Source organism: Bufo gargarizans, chromosome 5, assembly GCF_014858855.1.
Source record: "Bufo gargarizans isolate SCDJY-AF-19 chromosome 5, ASM1485885v1, whole genome shotgun sequence".
In the NCBI taxonomy this organism is placed as follows: Eukaryota; Metazoa; Chordata; class Amphibia; order Anura; family Bufonidae; genus Bufo; species Bufo gargarizans.
In genome coordinates, this window is record NC_058084.1 from 446,140,334 (window position 1) to 446,160,848 (window position 20,515).

The 20,515-nt window shown below is 43.6% G+C and overlaps 1 protein-coding gene across 1 annotated transcript in view; it reads left to right on the top strand.

The window, feature by feature from the left end:
- The window catches only part of GPR158 (G protein-coupled receptor 158), a 443,660-nt gene that overhangs the window by 390,430 nt on the left and 32,715 nt on the right, over positions 1-20,515 (top strand). The window contains exons 9-10 of the mRNA XM_044294904.1: positions 1,426-1,531; positions 7,863-8,009. Of these exons, the coding sequence (XP_044150839.1) occupies positions 1,426-1,531; positions 7,863-8,009 (253 nt within the window). The remainder of the gene's footprint in view (positions 1-1,425; positions 1,532-7,862; positions 8,010-20,515) is intronic.

Below are 20,515 nucleotides of genomic sequence, written 5' to 3' on the forward strand. Positions count from 1 at the left end.
CAGCCAATCCAGAGCGACATTTACAATTCTTGAAACTTCCTTACCAGTTCAAAGTCTGCAAAGAGCTTAAAGGGATTCTGTCACCTCGTTTTAGCTTATAAAGCTGCGGACATGCACGGCTAGATCGCCGCTAGCATGTCCGCAATATACCTGTCCCATAAAGCTGTGTCCTTTTATTTTGTTTATGGGACAGGTATATTGCGGACATGCTAGCGGCGATCTAGCTGTGCATGTCCACAGCTGTATAAGCTAAAACGAGGTGACAGAATCCCTTTAATTTGTAGTTTTTACAAGCACTGTACAATAATCTGATGAAGGAGAAGTTTAATATTTAGTTGCTTTGTGGAAGCCAAACTCTTATAATAGGGGTGTCTGCTGAAAGCTTGTTGACGGTTTCTAATAACAACCTGCAGAATAGTGAATGCAGCTCTATGTTATAACACACTGTAATTCAGGATTACTGTTGAGCGACGCGATCTTCGGATGCTTCATCCAAACTCGCTCCGTTCAAAACTTTGGAATAGTACTGTACAGAGATTTATCTCTATACAGTATTAGAATGTATGGGCTCCAATGAGCCGAAGTAAGTTATTCACGAAGTCGCGCGTGACTTTGTTAAAAACCTTCAGTAGCTGATTTTGAAAGTGGAAAAACATTTTAAAACTTGAAACCGAACTCGGCTTAATTTCCGACTAGTACATCGGAACCAAAGCCGAGTTCAGTTTCAAGTTTTAAAGTGTTTTTTCACTTTAAAAATCAACTACCGAAGTTATTCAACAAAGTCACGCGCAACTTCGTGAATAACTTGCAGCATCTCATTGGAGCCCTTACATTCTAATACTGTACGGAGACAGATCTCCGTACAGTATTATTCCGAAGTTTTGAATGAAGCGACTTCGGATGAAGCATCCGACGCTTGCTTCACTCAACACTATTCAGGATCAGTACAAAATATGAGTGCAATGTATCAAACTTACTGAGCATTTTCTGTAAGATATATACAGTATACATACGGCACATTTATTAAGACCGGCATTTAAAAGACGCCAGTCTTAATAAAGCCCTAAACTGGTGGTGGATTCGTCGAAGTTACGAAGAGGCCTCTCCATAAGTTCAGCGCCAGTTCTAAATGTAAGACAGCTGCTGAGCTGTCTTACATTTAGACCTTTTTCTACAGCTAAAGCAGGCATAGAAAATGGTGAATGAGATGGGCCTCCTGTCCCGTCCACTTCCCCGACCACGCCAGGCCCACAATTTTAGACCTGGCGTGAGCAGGTGAAGTTGCAGATAGCGGCTGAAATATGCCTAATTTAGGCGTATTTCAGCATAGTAAATGATCCCCTATATGTATGATTTGGACTACTCTTTACAGAATATCCTCAGTTTGTAAGAGTCTCTTTATTCCGTATTGTATGTCTATTACAGGTTTGTGTTTGCAAAGAAACTTCAGCCAGACTGGATGCTGATACTATTTTTTGTTCACACTCATCTGACTGTGACCGTAACTGTGGGACTGTTGCTAATACCCAAGGTAATTATTATCCAATTTACATCCTTCACATAAATAGCATTTTCAGATCCCTGAACTTTCAAAAAATAAACTTTAAACTAATTTAAAAACTTGTTAGATACACCCGCCTCCATTACCAAGAAACTCAACTTCACATACAATGCCTATATAGGGCTCATGCACACGACTGTAGCCTATTTTGTGAAAAACATGGATACCGCTCGTGTGCGTTCTGCATTTTGCATAACGGAATTTCCGACCCATAATAGAACAATCCTATCCTTGTCCGTAATGAGGACAAAAATAGGACATGTTTTATATTTTTGTGGGTGCCATGGAAAAGACATACAGATGCAGACAGAGCACGATGTGCTGGCCACATCTTTTAAGGCCCTATTGAAGTGAATGGATCTGAATCTGATCAGCAAAAAGTGCGAATCAGATGCGGAAAAAAAATACGTTCATGTGTATAAACCCTAAATCATGGAAATCGCAAAACTCAAAATCTATTTAATAATAAATAACTTTATTAATAATACCAACAACAATACTCTAAATGAACCATGTAAAATCAATAAAAAACATTACAAGTGGGCCGTGGGCCGCAAATTATAATAACTATTTCATAGTACATGCTATAAAATTAAAGGGCATCTGGTTGACCTGTTACATGTGCACTTGGCAGCTGAAGGCATCTGTGTTGGTCCCGTGTTCATATGTGCCCACATTGCTGAGAAAAATAGAGTTTTAATATATGCAAATGAGCCTCTAGGAGCAATGGGGGCGTTGCCATTACACCTAGAGGCTCTTCTCTCTCTGCAACTGCTGCGACCTCTGCACTTTGATTGACAGCACCAGGCAGTGTAAACGTGATCATGCTTGGTCCTGTCAATCAAAGTGGATAGGGCGTGGCAGTTGCAGAGACAGAAGAGCCTCTAGGTGTAATGGTAACGCCCCGTTGCTCCTAGAGGCTCATTTTCTATATTAGAACAGCATTTTTTTCAGCAATGCGGACACATATGAACATGGGACCAACACACATGCCTTTAGCTGCCAAGTGCACATGTAACAGGGCAGCCAGTTTCATATTTGCCCTTTACTAATTTTGGAGCTGGTGATTGTACCACAAAAAAAGCCACAAAAAATGCAGTTGCAAAATAATGGAAAATGCCCAGGGAGCGCTAGGAAGGACCCATATCCACTGTGAGGGACTACTACCATTGTCCTCCACCACTCCTATCCTCTTGCCTCCCGCCCAGGCTCGTTCCATTTATATATAAATACAGGAGGACTTTTTCAGATAAACAAGAAAATCATGATGGGTCATTAGTTTTCTCTTTTTTGACTTTTTTATTCTAAGGTACAAGCCATAGTTGTGCATAAGAAAAATCTAAGAAGCCACATCCAGCATTAACAAAGGCATGCATATACAACCATATAACCTACAAACTTGTACCCCTACACAGGGACAAAAGATATGCCCACACAAAAACAAAATTATTAAAAAATATTCAGCTTTAAATATATCCTAGGACTACCTTGCTGTCTGTTTAAAACTCGACTTCTTCAATTTCCAGGTTCATTCCTGTCATAAGTTCAGCTAACTCCACTGAAAGCACAGCAGCGCAGAGTTCCAGTCTGGGTATCGTGTGTTTGTGGAGTGGCACCAGTTTGGTCCGGATCATAACAAACCCTATATGGCATTGTTCATTGACCTCTATTGTCCTTAGGTATGCTACAGCTGCAATTGCCTTGACTGAAGCATCACAGAAAATATACAGTCTTTGGATCTTGACTTCAGTAGATGGTCATGCCACAACCTGTCCACAGGTCTTTTTTCTCCATGGGAAGTGAATCATCCCAATCAGACGTCTCTGTGGTGAAGTCTCAACATCATTTTGCCTTGGATAGTAACAGGCGCTACGAATCCCAGAGGATCATATAAGCTGTTTATGGTAGACAGGACTCCTCTGCGTGTGAATGGCTTTTCTTCCTTGCTGATTTGGAAGGTGAATGTGTCTGCCTTCAAATCCCAGAGCAAACCAAAGCTCCGCTGCATGGGAAGGGAGTCTGTGCTAAGATCCAAGTGCTTTAGATCATTTGAATGGTCTTGGGGTGAGAAGGCCTCCATTAACTCACAGCTGTTGGAGGCGATTTTGTGCAACTTCAGATTAGATAGAGCAAGCATTTCTTGAACCCTTTTCAGGAGAGTGATTGCAGTCTCGTTCGTGGGTGTAGATTTCAAGCAGTCGTCCACATAGAAATCTTTTTTCCACAAAGGACCTGACATTCAACCCATACTTTGCTTCACCCTTTCAGACTGAGTGTCTGAGACCATAGATAGCGACTGCAGGGGATGGACTGTTTCCGGAGATGTGCACCCTTATTCGGTACTCTACAATGTCTTCATTGGGGTCGTTGTTGCGGTACCAGATGATCTTCCTTGACGAGGAAGCAGTGGAACATCTGTTGTATGTTGGCCATAAATGCTACAGAATCTCTGTGGAAGCGAAGAAGTACGGTGTACCTCTAGAAGTCTGTTGTGGAGGTCTGGACCAGACAGTAAGACATTGTTTAGTGAGACGCCTTCACACCTAGTGCTCGAGTCGAATACTACTCTTATCTGCCCTGTTTTTTTTAGGATGATACATGCCGAATATGGGCAAGTACCAACACTTCTTGGAGTCTTGGAGCGCGGGTGCCATTTCTGCATGGTTGTTCTAAATAAATCAGCTGTAGACAAGTTCTTTGCTGTTAGGTAAGCGTAGTCTCCAGGGTTTAAACGGTAAAGGTGCAACCCAGCTTTTTTTGCTTGTCTTTTACTATTCCTTGATCCATGATATCCAAGAACAGCCTGTCTTCTATGGACATTGCAACCCTATTGTCTTCTCTTGTCCTGTGGAAGACTGTGCACCCTATGTGATCTTGCTCACCATCGCAGGTGTGGTCTTCACAGGAAGGATCTGTGAAAATACAAGGTACGGGAGCGCTGTGTGGCAATTCTTTTATCAGGAAACTGCTCTGACATGGCTGAAATAAGGAAAGACATCCATTTTCAAGTGTGTTGGTGAGCATACTGTTGACTGAGGTCGGCTTGTGTTGTGTGCTCCTCCTAGACAGATGTCTCTTATGATGACCCATCCTAGGTCAAGTCTCTGGGTGTATGGAGCATTTTGGGGACCATTAATCTGTCTAGCCTTATGAACTCCAAGAAGTAAGACTATCGGGGCTTCTGGGTGCAGTTCTGGTATCAGGAGAGCTATACACCTCAGGTGGAGGTGGTATGCTGCTACTTCTGGTGTAGGTATCTCAGACCGGTTGTTAGGAATATGATTGCAATTCAGTATGGTTGGCAGGGACAAGCAGGTCTGACCATCCACGGATTCTACCTTGTACCCAGTTGCTTTCCTCCCCACCGTCTCAACGGTACCAGCACATGTCCTTAAGGAGTAGGGAGAATCGGGCCCTACGATGTTGAAGGTGTCGAAGAAGGTGGATTTAGCTAAAGACCTGTTGCTTTGATCATCTAAGATTACATACACCTTAATTACCTTATCTCAGTGGCCGACCAGATACACTCTGACAAGGCAGATTTTTAAGCAGGACTTCCCTTCTACGAGTCCTTTACAGATCTCTGTATACTAAGAAGTGAATACTGGGGTGTCAGTGTCTACCTCCTTTCCGTAATGTTCATTTGCTTGGGATGATACCTGAGAGGGTAGTCCTGGTTGTAAACCCAAGTTGTGTTCTGTGTTACCGCATTCTATGCATGTCACACTGACCTTACAGTTCCTTGCTAAGGTTGATGTTGTAGTGCAGCACCTGAAGCGGGTGTTGTTTTCTTTCAGGAAATCTTTGCAGTCCTCTAAAGACTTCTCCCTGAAGGCTCTGCATTTTAGTAGAGGATGTGGTTTCTTGAGCAGGGGTCATTGTTTGGGTTTGTTCTCTTCTTGAGAAGACTTAAACTGCCTGTAAGAACCTGTAGAGGAAACATTAGTTTTGTGGACTGCCACTGGTGTTTTATCAGGTTTGTCACCAGGGGTAGTGGGACATGAGTAAAATCAAAACTGGGATAATTTCTGATCCTTGCCTGTTGAGTAACAAAGTCTACAAACACCCTGAAGGGGGTAAATGGTACGTTATGAACCTTTTTATAATGAAAACCATGCATGATCCACTTTTCCTGTGGGTTATAAGGAAGTTTTGGGACAATCGGATTGACACCTCTGGCAGTGTCCAGGAATGCTAGCACTGGCAGATCTCCTTCTGCCTGAGCAACCTGTACCTCTATCAACAAGTCACTGGGTTCCCTAAGCTTCTGGTAACCCCTACCCACTATTCTGGGAAAATTGTCAATTCTCTTATATAAAGCATTTTCTATAGCTTCTATTGACCCATAACACTCAAGTCTTTCCCACACCATATTTAGGCCTTTGCCCGGATAGTTTATGTTAATGTCCCTGATTCTTTTGGCGTGTTCAGCCGAGTGCTTCCAAGCCACTTTACCAAGAGATCTAACTCCTCACTACAGGAAAGATCTAAGTCCCTTATGGTGTTCTGGAAGGAGGCTCGCCATGCCCTGCTGTTTTCGGCCGGATCGGTGAACTTTGTAAGTCCTTTGGTAACCAGCTCCTGTTTGGCAAAGAACTTGGCAAAGTCAATGGCAGCCTGGTTAGTGCAGATACTAGCTGGTATGCTGTTCTTATGCTGCGTGTGTGGTGTATCACTATACCTTTTAGGGGTTTCTGGCTTAGGGCAGTCTGAATAGTACCATTCTGATGCGAATACCGTCCTGCTCGTATACCGTCCTGCGGTTCAAGGTAGGATCTTTGACACTCTGATGTACTGGATCATAGTTCTCCTTGGTCTTGGGATGCTGATGGACATATTCTGAGATGCACTGTGCTGGATCTTGTTGACCTAGGTCTGGCCTAAGTAAATGTACTTGGCTGTGTTTCTCGGATTCGGGGAACTCCATGACTTCTAGGTATTTTGCTTTGGCTATTGCGGCTGCCGCTTCTTTATCTGCGGCGAGTTTTACCAGTGACGCTTGCATGCATGCTTTCTCCTTAGTTGCATCTCTTGTGCAGCAAAGGAAGACCTTACTTTTGCAGCCTCAGCTTCTGTACGGATGAGAGCAGCAATTTCTTTTATTGAGGACTTGGTAGAGCGGCTTGCTTGTGACCTGGTCCTGAATGATGATGCCTGGCTAGTGAACATTGTATGCCTTTTTGCTTCTTAATGTCTCTGTGCAGGCTCAGTCTAGGTAGGGACGGGCTTCAGCGTGGTCTGGATTGTGCTGCACTTGCTAGGGGCTGCACTCTCACTTCTTGTGACTGTATAGCAGCCGCTGGAATCTTGTATGCAGGACCGCGTGTGTGATGGCGGGTCCGTATAGTCAGATCCACTATCGCTGGTGACTAGCATCTGTTTTACTGTTCTGTCTTCATACACGTTCACACAGCGTGCAGTCTGACATTCAGCACAAACCATTCCTGTCTTCCAAATAAGAGGACCGTTCTTTGTAGTCTAACTTGTTTATTGGTGAACAGGTTGTACTCTCTGCACGGTGAGCGTAGGTGAGAGATTGTTTATGTGTGGCAAAACTACAAGAATACAAAATAGCATGTATAAGTATTACGTATAAGATAGCATGTACTATAACATTACATTAACAGTGAAGGCACATGATAAAATGGCTGCCTATACATAGGATTGCATGCCTAACAATAATAACTCCCTGAGTAACAATTACAAACTGACTGAACAGCTCTACATAACACCATGTCCCCGAAACAGAGGTAGATCTCTTACCAAATATGCTTTTGCAAGGATAGTGGGGTTTGAGAAGGAGGCATACATAGGACAGCTCTGTACTGTGTCCTGGAGACTTGTCTTTCCCAGGATGTTTTCCAATAACCCACAAAAATTGAAGCATTTCTGTCAAGCCCTGCTACAGGCGGACTTGTTGGAACTTTGCTATGACAGGCCTAAGAGCTTTCAGAAGGCCTAATGGAAGCCATTCTGTCACTGAGAAGACAGCGCTCCTAGGGCCAGGCAGTGAAAACGGCATCACAACTGGCCCTCTTCATCAAAATGGAGAGCAGTTGCAGAGAGAGCTGAGCCTCTAGGTATAACAGCAACACAAAAGAAAACCAATCAGTAATCAATAAAACCAAATAAAACCTATGTGTGAACTGACCCTAAATGATAGGTTCATAAACCAACTGCAATTCTAACTGTAATTTTTTTAGAAATTGACAAACAGAACATGTATGGCTACTTTTACTCTGGCAAAAGGTACAAATCCTTTTAAAAAAATATATTTTTCTATTATCTTCTATTATTACAGTTTTCTCGCTCACATAATAATCCAAGGGATGACATCGCTGCTGAAGCCTATGAAGATGAGCTGGACATGGGAAGATCTGGATCTTACCTAAACAGCAGTATCACCTCTGCTTGGAGTGAACACAGTTTGGATCCGGAAGATATACGGGTATGATCATACATCCTTTACTTATGCAGATTAATCCCCAAGTAAAGGAAGTAAAAAGACAAAAAAATTTTTAAAAATACTGAATAATTTGTTGTGTACAGATATATTATTTTTTGGGGTTGTAATTTTTTTTATATTAACTACCTTACTACCAGAGTGCTTACCTCGTTTCCTTCCCAGGCCAATGTTTACATTTTAACAGTGGGCCTATCTAACTGCAAATAACTATTAAATTTCTGAGCCAACCTACACATACTTGATATTATTTTTCACATGACACCTTACACCTTTCTTTTGTCCTATTAGATGACAGATAAAATATGTTTTTAAAAGTATTGAAGGAAAAACTGTGAAAATGATGGAAAAAAGGTTGTTTTTTTCATTTCTTATTTCTTGTTATTTTTTATTTCTTATTTCTAAACATTCCTAAAACCATTACTGTACGTTTGTACCTTGAAAATGGATGCTACTTGTGTAATTTAGGACTATTGCAAGACATCAAAGGATTGGAGTGCTTTTTGGATTGGCACCATATGGCACCATACTTCCGACAACAGATGGTGTTCAGTGCCAAAACATTAGAAACTCCTTCCAAGTGACTATTTTTTTCAATGTTGACTCCCTAAGGAATTTATCTTTGTGAAATTTGGACATTTCAAGCTCTTGGCTTTTTTATTAGTTTTTTATAAATGAAAAAAATATGCGTATCTTTTTATATTTTACGCACAAAATTAAAACACTATACTAAAATATAGCTAAAATCCATACCTATATATTTGAAAATTTTTATGATAGAAAATGGAAAAAAATATATGTACATTTGTATATTTTACACACACAGTCTGTTATACTATTGTTAAACCTAATAAATATATTTTTATATTTTTTTTTCTATCAAAGAAAATAGGTAAAATGTGTATGTGTGTGTAGTCTACTATACTTTTGCTAAAACTGATAACTATAGCTATAACTTTTTTTTGGACTTTTTATTTATGTTGCTGTATTTTTTTGTTTATGCTTTTTACTTTTTAATTTTTTTTATAAAAGGTGAATTAGCTCCTTCCTGCCAGTCAGGACAGGAAGGGGTTTATTCCCATTCAGCAGGATTGCATTTAACTTTACAACGAGCAAGGGTTGCGCTCACATCAAGGATGTCAGCTGAGCGCACCCCTGCTGGCTTTTCTGTTGACAGCCTGTCGCTGTGTTCTCACACCCGGAGACCACTTGAGCTGGTCTCTGGGGTCTTCACACAGAAGGGGAAGTTCTAGCCCTATGTAAAAAATTGGTTGCGATTATGAAATATACATTTTCTAATTATCTTGGCATAATTACACATATTTATAAAACACGCACACTCTTTGACAGGTATGACATATGCCATACATGTGCTTCACCCCTGTAACACCCTGTTTGAAAAAAATTCTAAGGGTCCCTACGCACATGAATTTTGTCTGACTAATGCCTCGTTCACATTTCCTTGTCAGTGTCACGTCTGCGGAAAAAAAGAGTATGTGTTTCATCAGTGAAGATGTCCATGAAGGATCCAGGCTTGGTCTGTGTGTCAGTTTTTACCATCCGTGTGTCATCCGTAATTCACTGAAGTTGCTCAGCTGAAAATTAATTGCCAAAGAATCTCCTATTAGTTTTCAGTAAAAAACTGATGCAACATGGACACAACACGGATGCCATCTGTGTTGTGTAAGTGATTTTCACGGACCCATAGACTTCAATGGACATGCTTGGTCCGCATCAGAGATCAAGTATGCATGCCCCCGACCTGCAGTCAGTAAAAAATGCTGAAATGTGAACAGACACATTTAAATCAATGGGTACGCGTGCTGTCCGCTAAAAATGAGGGCTGCACGTGTCAGTGAAAAATGGAAATGTGAACGATGCCTAACTGCATGTGTTTATTTTTTTCCTATTTAAAAAAAATTCTTATTTAAAAATATTATTCCATAGTGGGAAATATGGGAGAATTAAAACTGTCTCTTAAGGGACAATATACAGGAGTATTTGGCTGTAAATATCACAAGTAACAACCAGCAGGGTTTTACCAAGAACAGCAGTTGTCAGACTAACCTAATTTGTTTTTATGAGGAGGTGATCAGCTGCTGCAACAAATTTATCTTCATTTATGCCAGTTTTCTGGCACAAATGAAGCCAGATCTCTATTTAGTCGCATAGACTGGCGGAGGGACTACATCCATTGCAGAAAAAGAGCCAGTCTTGATAAATCTCCCCCCATAGTGTTTTTGGACTTTGCAAAGGTGTTTGACATTGTCCTTCATAGATTCCTAATGGATAATAGGTTTACATAGCATAGTTCGCAATTGGATCGAAAACTAGCTCAAGGACCATGTGCAAAGAGTTGTGGTCAGTGATTCCTACTCTGGATGGTCCCTGGTTATAAGTGGTGTACTCCAAGGTTCAGTGCTGGGTCCCCTATTATATAAAGGGTTATTATTGCCTTTCATGGCCGAGATGGGAATAACCTGATTAAGCGCTAGCTGGAGTTACAGTAATATTTGCGATGACTGCATTCTGCTGTTTTATTAGTAACAATACTGTTTTTTGTAACTCTGCTATGGGAGTTACAAAAACAGCATAGCGCAGCCGCTCAGCCCTTTCCATTACTCTTCCCACCTCTAGCCGTTGCTTACTTAGGTTACTCCCATCTTAGCCATGAAAGCCTGAGATGGAAATAACCCTATAACTTATTTATTGATAATAAGTGGATGGTCTTAATATCACTGATGGTTTCTATTTTTCCAGATGATACCAAGCTGTAGCACTATGCAAATGTAGTACTGTGCTGTCTATGGAAGATGTCCATAAACTACAAGCTGACCTAGACACTCTGAGAGCTTGGGTATCAACTTGACAAATGAGATTCATTGTAGATAAATGTAAAGTCATGCATGTGGTTACTAATAATCTGCATGCATCATGTCCTAGGGGGAACAACACTGGGAGAGTCCCTTGTAGAGAAGGGACTAATTAACAGCAAAAAGTTAATCAGCTGCTTCTAAGGCCAGCAGAATATTGTCATGTATTAGAAGAGGCATGAACACGGGGGGTCAGAGATGTAATATTACCACTTTACAAAGTGTTGGTGCGGCCTCATCTGGAATATGCAGTTTAATTCTTGGCACCAGGTCACAGAAAGGATGCTCTGGAGCTGGAAATAGTGCAAAAAAGAACGACTAAACTGACAAGGGGCTTGGAGGGTCTTAGTTATGAGGAAAAATTTAAATAATTAAACTTATTTAGTATTGAGAAGAGATTTCTAAGGGGGGACATGATTAAATTATATAAGTACAGTATATGAGTCCTGTACAAAAAATAAGGTTAAAAACTGTTCCATGTAAAATTCACACAAAAGACAAGGGGGCACTGCCTCCGTCTAGAGAAAAAAAAGTTCAGTCTTCAGAGGTGTCAAGGATTCTTTACTGTAAGAACTGTAAATCTGTAGAATAGGCAACATCACAACTTGGTAATTGCAGGAACAGTGGATGCATTTAAACAATGCTTAGATAAATTATTAGAAGAAATAACATTTATTATTATGTAAATGTACAGAATTCAGTTTCCCACATCCCTTCTCTTCATCCACACCCTTTCTCATCCCTTGATTGAACTTGATCAATCACTTACACCTGGGTATGGCAGAAAAAAGAAAAATTGTAGCAGCACAACAAGAAAATAAATATCGTTCCTTACTGTGGTGGTGCCCGCTGTGTCAGAAGCCAGTCTCAGACTTCCCCAACTTCAGATGCATTCATAAAATAAACTGCAGCACTCTCCAGTCTTTCAAGATTTATTCACCAACTATTGTTGCTTGAGAAAGATCACACAGATCGAAACATCGCAACGTATTGGTGAATAAATCTTGAAAGAAACAAGACTGGAGAGTGCTGCAGTTTCTTTTATGAATGCATTAGACCTGGGTATGGGTACTATGTACATATATATACTGTATATTGATTCAATTTGATGGATGCTTTTTTTTTCAACCGTACTATGTAACTATATTCTTGAAAAACTATGTGATTTTGCAAGATAGGAAAGTATGTCAGCCTGTTTCATCCTATGGCAGAGGGGCCTTGGGCCCCTTCGAGCACCGGGGCTCGGGTGCGACTGCTACTTCTGCACCTTTATTGGCCATAGATTGATGACAGTTCCGTAGGAGTCACAAGCCAAAGTGGAAGAGATAGGAAAGATTAAGTAAGATTATTCTTACAGCTGTTGACTGAATGCTATACCAGTTGTAGCTTTAGAGATGATGACAAAGGGAAGAAGGTTAAAACAAATACATTCTTATTAGATCACAGCATAAGGCATACAGTAAGAGTCAATGATGACTAATCACCCAGCGTCTCAGTCCTGGCGATGAGCTGTAATTGCTACAGTAGATGAAGCTGATGATGTGTCCACATTTCTTCAAAGCCAGAAGTGCTGGTTATGTCACCCATCAAAGTCAATTGGTGACTGTTTTCTTTAGAAGAATAGCAGGATTCTGCAGTGGCTGCCATTTCTGACTAATAGGGGGGATCTCTTATATAACAGCCATATGTGCTAATAGGATCCTATCCTGATGCAACAGCCCCTTTAAGCATTTTACCCATAAAAACCTGTATTAGGCAATAACCAGATATAAGCCCAATATAAGCCATGATCAAAATGATTCTTCTCTGTAGTGGGCCCTTGAATGCTTTTAAAGGTAAAGAGTATGTAGATGTATATTGTTACAAACCGGATTCCAAAAAAGTTGGGACACTAAACAAATTGTGAATGAAAACTGAATGCAATGATGTGGAGATGGCAAATGTCAATATTTTATTTCTAATAGAACGTAGATGACAGATCAAACGTTTAATCCGAGTAAATGTATCATTTTAAAGGAAAAATACGTTGATTCAAATTTTCACTGTGTCAACAAATCCCCAAAAAGTTGGGACAAGTAGCAATAAGAGGCTGTAAAAAATAAATTTGAGCATAACGAAGAGCTGGAAGACCAATTAACACGAATTAGGTCAATTGGCAACATGATTGGGTATAAAAAGAGCTTCTCAGAGTGGCAGTGTCTCTCAGAAGCCAAGATAGGTAGAGGATCACCAATTCCCACAATGTTGCGCAGAAAGATAGTGGAGCAATATCAGAAAGGTGTTACCCAGCGAAAAATTGCAAAGACTTTGCATATATCATCATCAACTGTGCATAACATCATCCGAAGATTCAGAGACTCTGGTACAATCTCTGTGCGTAAGGGTCAAGGCCGTAAAACCATACTGGATGCCCGTGATCTCCAGGCCCTTAAACGACACTGCACCACAAACAGGAATGCTACTGTAAAGGAAATCACAGAATGGGCTCAGGAATACTTCCAGAAACCATTGTCAGTGAACACAATCCACCGTGCCATCCGCCGTTGCCAGCTGAAACTCTACAGTGCAAAGAAGAAGCCATTTCTAAGCAAGATCCACAAGCTCAGGCGTTTTCACTGGGCCAGGGATCATTTAAAATGGAGTGTGGCAAAATGGAAGACTGTTCTGTGGTCAGACGAGACACGATTCGAAGTTCTTTTTGGAAATCTGGGACGCCGTGTCATCCGGACCAAAGAGGATGCAACACGCCAGACCTGCAGGGTATGACGAAGTGAGGTCACAGTTATGGGCAATCGAGGGTACTCACTATATTTGAAGAACCCTGGGCAGGCGCGTGGCAGTGAAGGAGAGGTAGACACAGTTCCTCTGGGGCACGCTCTGTAGATAGGGACCAGGCCTGATGGTGGTTGAGGTGCCCTGGATGTTACAGGTATTTTATGTGCCTGGGGCAAGGTCCCTGTGGTATTCGTGACGCCAGTGCCTTTGGCCGGTGGCACGCCGGTTGGTGGTTGGAAAGATGAAGGTACACAAGTATGCAGTGAACCAAACGTAAACTTTACTGGACAATCCAACTTTGTACAGCAGGGAGTAGTATAGTCTCTGTATTACAGTTCCACAGAAGGGGCTTATTCACAAATATGGCAGGCAATAGTCATGCAAGTTACACTGAGGGTAAATTCCACAAGCACTCAGCAGCAGGTTGTACTTTTACACTGTCCTTTCTAGAACTCCTGCTCTGGCTTGATAACTCCCAAGGCCCGGATGCCTAAAAGGGTGGCTTTTATCCTTGGTTACTTTCTTCCTCAAGTAATATACTGCTTGCTATGATTCCTAAGTTCCTCTGCCCATCAGGGTCACTTTGCTTACCCTGGGACGCCTCCTCCTATCAGGTGGATAACTGTCGGTTTCTCCCAGGAGGTTGAATCCTGCAACTGGGGTATCTCTTCAGAGCTAACTTAGGCTCTCTTGTTCTTCAGGCAAGCAGGAGCTTCTCAACAGCGTCCTGGACATCACTAGCAGCCAGGGCTATCCAGCTGCATGTCAGGAGCAGGCTTCTTAACTTCTGTCTTCTCAGACTCCTGACTCTGCACTCCCTCTCCCTGTCTGGGCCTGGACATTTATACTAGGGGCTCCCTATCTCCCTCTAGTGTCTGGGATGTCTAACTACACCCAACTAGGCCTGCTGCTGCATTAGACAGGGGTACATTGCATATAACAACACATTAAAACATACATTAAATGCAGAATTAAATATGACATTTCTGTTCCTTGTGAGTAGGAGTAACGCGCACACCAATTGACCCTTGTGTAGTGCCCACCCATACCTAGTGGGACACTACATACACCCACGCTATAACGTTGCCCGTCCTCGGCGCAACATGGAGGGTCCCTGCACAGCTGGATACTGCACCTGTAATGAGGACAATAAAGCAAAGCAGGAAAACACATCTACATTTGCAAAATATACATTATATGTATACATATATTAGGCAGTTCCACTGGAATAGGAGCAAGTAATGGTGAAAAGGGGCGTCGTTCTCTTCTCTCAGGATAAAACAATGGGAACAGGGGCGCTGACCTGGCACAGCGTAACAGTAAATACCAGGATAGTCCATATAATACTCTTAAGTGCAAATTGTCCATGATAGAACAGTTGTAGTCCATGGAAAATGTAAATACAATTAAATAACAATTCTTGGAGGCTCAAAGCATATAAAATGAGTCCGTACCCAGGTTCTTTTTTTTTTTTGTTCAATCCACAGCTAAGTAGAGATATAGGCAAAGGAGGCTATAAAGGGCAGTAAGAATCACAGAGGCTCACACATGGTGGAGTCCATCTCTGGGCACAATACTTTAAAATAGTAGCAAAATCTCAGAGGCTCATGTGCATTAGAGTCTATCCCTGGGCCCAATTCTTGAAATTCCAGTTGCATAATAAAATAGCAGCACATAAAATAGTCCACATTATTCAAATGGCATACTTATAGAAATAAGTGCTGTAATACCCTTAATCAACCTGAAAAGGGGGTTAAAGGGTTAAGAGTGCAACTTATGAAAACAGGCACAACTGGGTTTTCACTCTGAGAAAGCAGGCAGGAGGTCCTGTAAACAAGATGGCCTTGCTGCACGTGGTATTTCAGTGGCTCACCGCCTCCACTGAGCCGTGGGTAACTGGCAGCAGCAACAGAGGGCCAAAACAACAAAGGACTCCTGTCCTGAAAGGGTTAAGTCTTCGTTAGGATCCCTTGGCAAAATAAAGCACACATCAAGGGCCTAGCAGGCCAATTCACAGGGGCATGTCATATTCACTTTGCATTTCAGTGGTGCTCCCTGGCTCCATTTGTATATTGGGCCTGTATTGCGATTCAACAGATGGATGTGCCCACAACACAGTATTGGGGGGCAACTGCAACATAAACGGACCCCTAATAGGTATAGGCCCCATAGGCCTAGGGGTAATCAAAGTCGCTGACCTCACCGGAGCAGGCATAACAAATGTGGGCTGCTGCACTGGCCTGGGTACCGCTGCTGCAAGCGGTCCGGTGGGTTCTGGAACGACTGGCTCTGTGCGCCGGTGCACAGCGTAAGAAGGCCTCACCGCAGGTGCCGATACAAAGGAGGGACGGCTGGAAGGTACAGGTACTCTCACCTTAGACCCGGAGACGTCCGAGTCCTTACGTTGTAGGCCAGGTGGAGTCCGGATCCTGGCGGAGGCAGTCTGGCGTAGCTCCCGAAGTTTGAGCTCCAGCCGCACGATCTGGTCGTCCAGGCTTTCGGAGTCGGGATCGCTGGTCTCCGCTGTCGCCGTCGGCACTTGGAAGGTGGGTGATTCGTCCTGCGCAGCCGCTGCAGGCTCAGGCGAGGCGTCCGCTTTCCTCCCTCTGCGGATATTCTCCAGGGCAGCTCTGAATCTCTCTGCATCCTGAAGTTCACGTACGGTTTTCTCCCTGCGAGGCAACTCAGGTGAGGGCCATGGGCTAACCCTCTTCTCTACCACTGTCGGCTGCCAGAACACATTTGGGCCAATGAAAGAGCCCCGTTCTTGGAAGGCGTGATGGGCCGGTCCTGGAGAGCATTCAGACTCACGCTCGCAGCCAGGGTTGTCCTCCGGAGAGCGCACAGACTCACGCTCGCAGCCAGAGTAGTCCTCATCAAAGTCCCAGTCCTCTGTCTTCTTCTTAGGACGGGACACAGCAGTGGCGTAGGGGCCTCGCAGGCCCTCAGCAGGGGTAAATTCAACCTCCTCTCCCTCGCGGAGGTTGTGTAGACGTTCTGGGAGGTAACTCCGCTTGACGGACCTCCTGTTGACATATAAGTCTCGTCCAGTCAGGTAGTCTTTTATAAAACCGAAGCCTCGGTCCTTGTCAAAGGCCACAACCAACCCCATCCTCCTTTCCAGGCGGGGTTGTGTGTCAGTGTGGCACTCGTGAACGGTCTTTGCCAGTTCTTCGTAGTAAATCTTGGTTTTGGTTGTCTTCTTTATGGCGGCCTCCCGGATCTCTGCCATCAATGCGGACCACTTGAACGAGGGCTGGAAGAAGTCTCTCCAGGAGCCATAATAGGTCTCCGGTTGCGTCCTCGGTGGCGGGCAGGCGGGTCTCTCCGGTCCCGGAGAGTAGGCCGGTGGAGCATCCTCTTGCTCAACACCAGTCACATTCATCATTAGTAAATCAGGTGCGGACATCTCAGCAGGAAAGTCCTCACTCCTCAACATGCTCGATCCTTCTCTGGAGAGCGACAGGGTGGCGCCAATAAGTTCAGACAGATCCTCCCATTGCACTGGGAGGCCGCCCCCCAGGTACTCCAGTATGGGGGAGGCGGAGTCCATTACAGCAGACATGCAAATGTCCAGACAGGGCGGTGGCGCCAGCATACAGCCTTCCCGCACTTTTAGCAGAAGGCGCCAATTTTTACCGCCAATTTAAGATGAAGATGACGCAGCAAACAATTTCAAGCAAGCTCAGCGGCCATCTTTGAGCAAAATAGCTGTCTATTCACTGACAGCAAGCGGTGACTTAAATAAGCAGAAAACAGTCCATATAGCACAATCTTCACACCGCAATTATTACAGTTCACTTTGGCCCAGCAATTTTCAATAAAACAATTGGGGCATGTCACTTTAAGACAACTTTCAGCACACAGTTTTTAAATCCGCTATGGCGCAGGAATATTCGGATCCTGTTCGTGACGCCAATTTATGCAACACGCCAGACCTGCAGGGTATGACGAAGTGAGGTCACAGTTATGGGCAATCGAGGGTACTCACTATATTTGAAGAACCCTGGGCTGGCGCGTGGCAGTGAAGGAGAGGTAGACACAGTTCCTCTGGGGCACGCTCTGTAGATAGGGACCAGGCCTGATGGTGGTTGAGGTGCCCTGGATGTTACAGGTATTTTATGTGCCTGGGGCAAGGTCCCTGTGGTATTCGTGACGCCAGTGCCTTTGGACGGTGGCACGCCGGTTGGTGGTTGGAAAGATGAAGGTACACAAGTATGCAGTGAACCAAACGTAAACTTTACTGGACAATCCAACTTTGTACAGCAGGGAGTAGTATAGTCTCTGTATTACAGTTCCACAGAAGGGGCTTATTCACAAATATGGCAGGCAATAGTCATGCAAGTTACACTGAGGGTAAATTCCACAAGCACTCAGCAGCAGGTTGTACTTTTACACTGTCCTTTATAGAACTCCTGCTCTGGCTTGATAACTCCCAAGGCCCGGATGCCTAAAAGGGTGGCTTTTATCCTTGGTTACTTTCTTCCTCAAGTAATATACTGCTTGCTATGATTCCTAAGTTCCTCTGCCCATCAGGGTCACTTTGCTTACCCTGGGACGCCTCCTCCTATCAGGTGGATAACTGTCGGTTTCTCCCAGGAGGTTGAATCCTGCAACTGGGGTATCTCTTCAGAGCTAACTTAGGCTCTCTTGTTCTTCAGGCAAGCAGGAGCTTCTCAACAGCGTCCTGGACATCACTAGCAGCCAGGGCTATCCAGCTGCATGTCAGGAGCAGGCTTCTTAACCTCTGTCTTCTCAGACTCCTGACTCTGCACTCCCTCTCCCTGTCTGGGCCTGGACATTTATACTAGGGGCTCCCTATCTCCCTCTAGTGTCTGGGATGTCTAACTACACCCAACTAGGCCTGCTGCTGCATTAGACAGGGGTACATTGCATATAACAACACATTAAAACATACATTAAATGCAGAATTAAATATGACATTTCTGTTCCTTGTGAGTAGGAGTAACGCGCACACCAATTGACCCTTGTGTAGTGCCCACCCATACCTAGTGGGACACTACAAGGACAAGGACAACCCAAGTTATCAACGCTCAGTTCAGAAGCCTGCATCTCTGATGGTATGGGGTTGCATGAGTGCGTGTGGCATGGGCAGCTTGCATGTCTGGAAAGGCACCATCAATGCAGAAAAATATATTCAGGTTCTAGAACAACATATGCTCCCATCCAGACGTCATCTCTTTCAGGGAAGACCCTGCATTTTTCAACAAGATAATGCCAGACCACATTCTGCATCAATCACAGCATCAAGGCTGCGTAGGAGAAGGATCCGGGTACTGAAATGGCCAGTCTGCAGTCCAGATCTTTCACCTATAGAGAACATTTGGCACATCATAAAGAGGAAGGTGCAACAAAGAAGGCCCAAGACGATTGAACAGTTAGAGGCCTGTATTAGACAAGAATGGGAGAGCATTCCTATTTCTAAACTTGAGAAACTGGTCTCCTCGGTCCCCAGACGTCTGTTGAGTGTTGTAAGAAGAAGGGGAGATGCCACACAGTGGTGAAAATGGCCTTGTCCCAACTTTTTGGGGATTTGTTGACACCATGAAATTCTGATTCAACATATTTTTCCCTTAAAATGGTACATTTTCTCAGTTTAAACTTTTGTTCTGTGATTCATGTTCTATTCTGAATAAAATATTAGAAGTTGGCACCTCCACATCATTGCATTCAGTTTTTATTCACGATTTGTATAGTGTCCCAACTTTTTTGGAATCTGGTTTGTACATGCAAAGAAACCAGATCAAAAAGAAAAACTGTTCAGCATAAAGTATGTTAATAGCTTGTGTTTCTGTGCATTTGTAAATAGGCTGTCCTCTATGGTGATGAAGGTACAGTGGCATGTTTGTGTACTTATAAGCTGTGTTCTGTTGAGATGATATCTCAGTAGTGTGCATGTGTAGGGTCACTGAGTTTTCAGAAAACTTTTTATATCATAGATAGGGATGAGCGAACTCGAACTGTATAGTTCGGGTTCGTACCGAATTTTGGGGTATCCGTGACACGGACCCGAACCCGGACATTTTCGTAAAAGTCTGGGTTCGGGTTCGGTGTTCGTCGCTTTCTTGGCGCTTTTGTGACGCTTTCTTGGCGCTCTTTGAAAGGCTGCAAAGCAGCCAATCAACAAGCGTCATACTACTTGCCCCAAGAGGCCATCACAGCCATGCCTACTATTGGCATGGCTGTGATTGGCCAGAGCACCATGTGACCCAGCCTCTATTTAAGCTGGAGTCACATAGCGCCGCCCGTCACTCTGCTCTGATTAGCGTAGGGAGAGGTTGCGGCTGCGACAGTAGGGCGAGATTAGGCAGATTAACTCCTCCAAAGGACTTGATTATTGATCGATCTGCAGCTGTAGATCATTGAGCTGCTGATCCTCAATTGCTCACTGTTTTTAGGCTGCCCAGACCGTTTGTCAGTCACATTTTTCTGGGGTGATCGGCGGCCATTTTGTGTCTTGTGGTGCGCCAGCACAAGCTGCGACCAAGTGCATTTAACCCTCAATGGTGTGGTTGTTTTTTGGCTAAAGCCTACATCAGGGTGAAGCTGTCACACCAAGTGCATTTAACCAGCAATAGTCTGTTTATTTTTTGGCCATATACTACATCAGGGGCAAGCTGCGCCTGTCACCAAGTGCATTTAACCCTCAATGGTGCGTTTGTTTTTTGGCTAAAGCCTACATCAGGGTGAAGCTGTCACACCAAGTGCATTTAACCAGCAATAGTCTGTTTATTTTTTGGCCATATACTACATCAGGGGCAAGCTGCGCCCGTCACCAAGTGCATTTTAAACCCTCAGTAGTGTGGTTGGTCAAGCTATCAC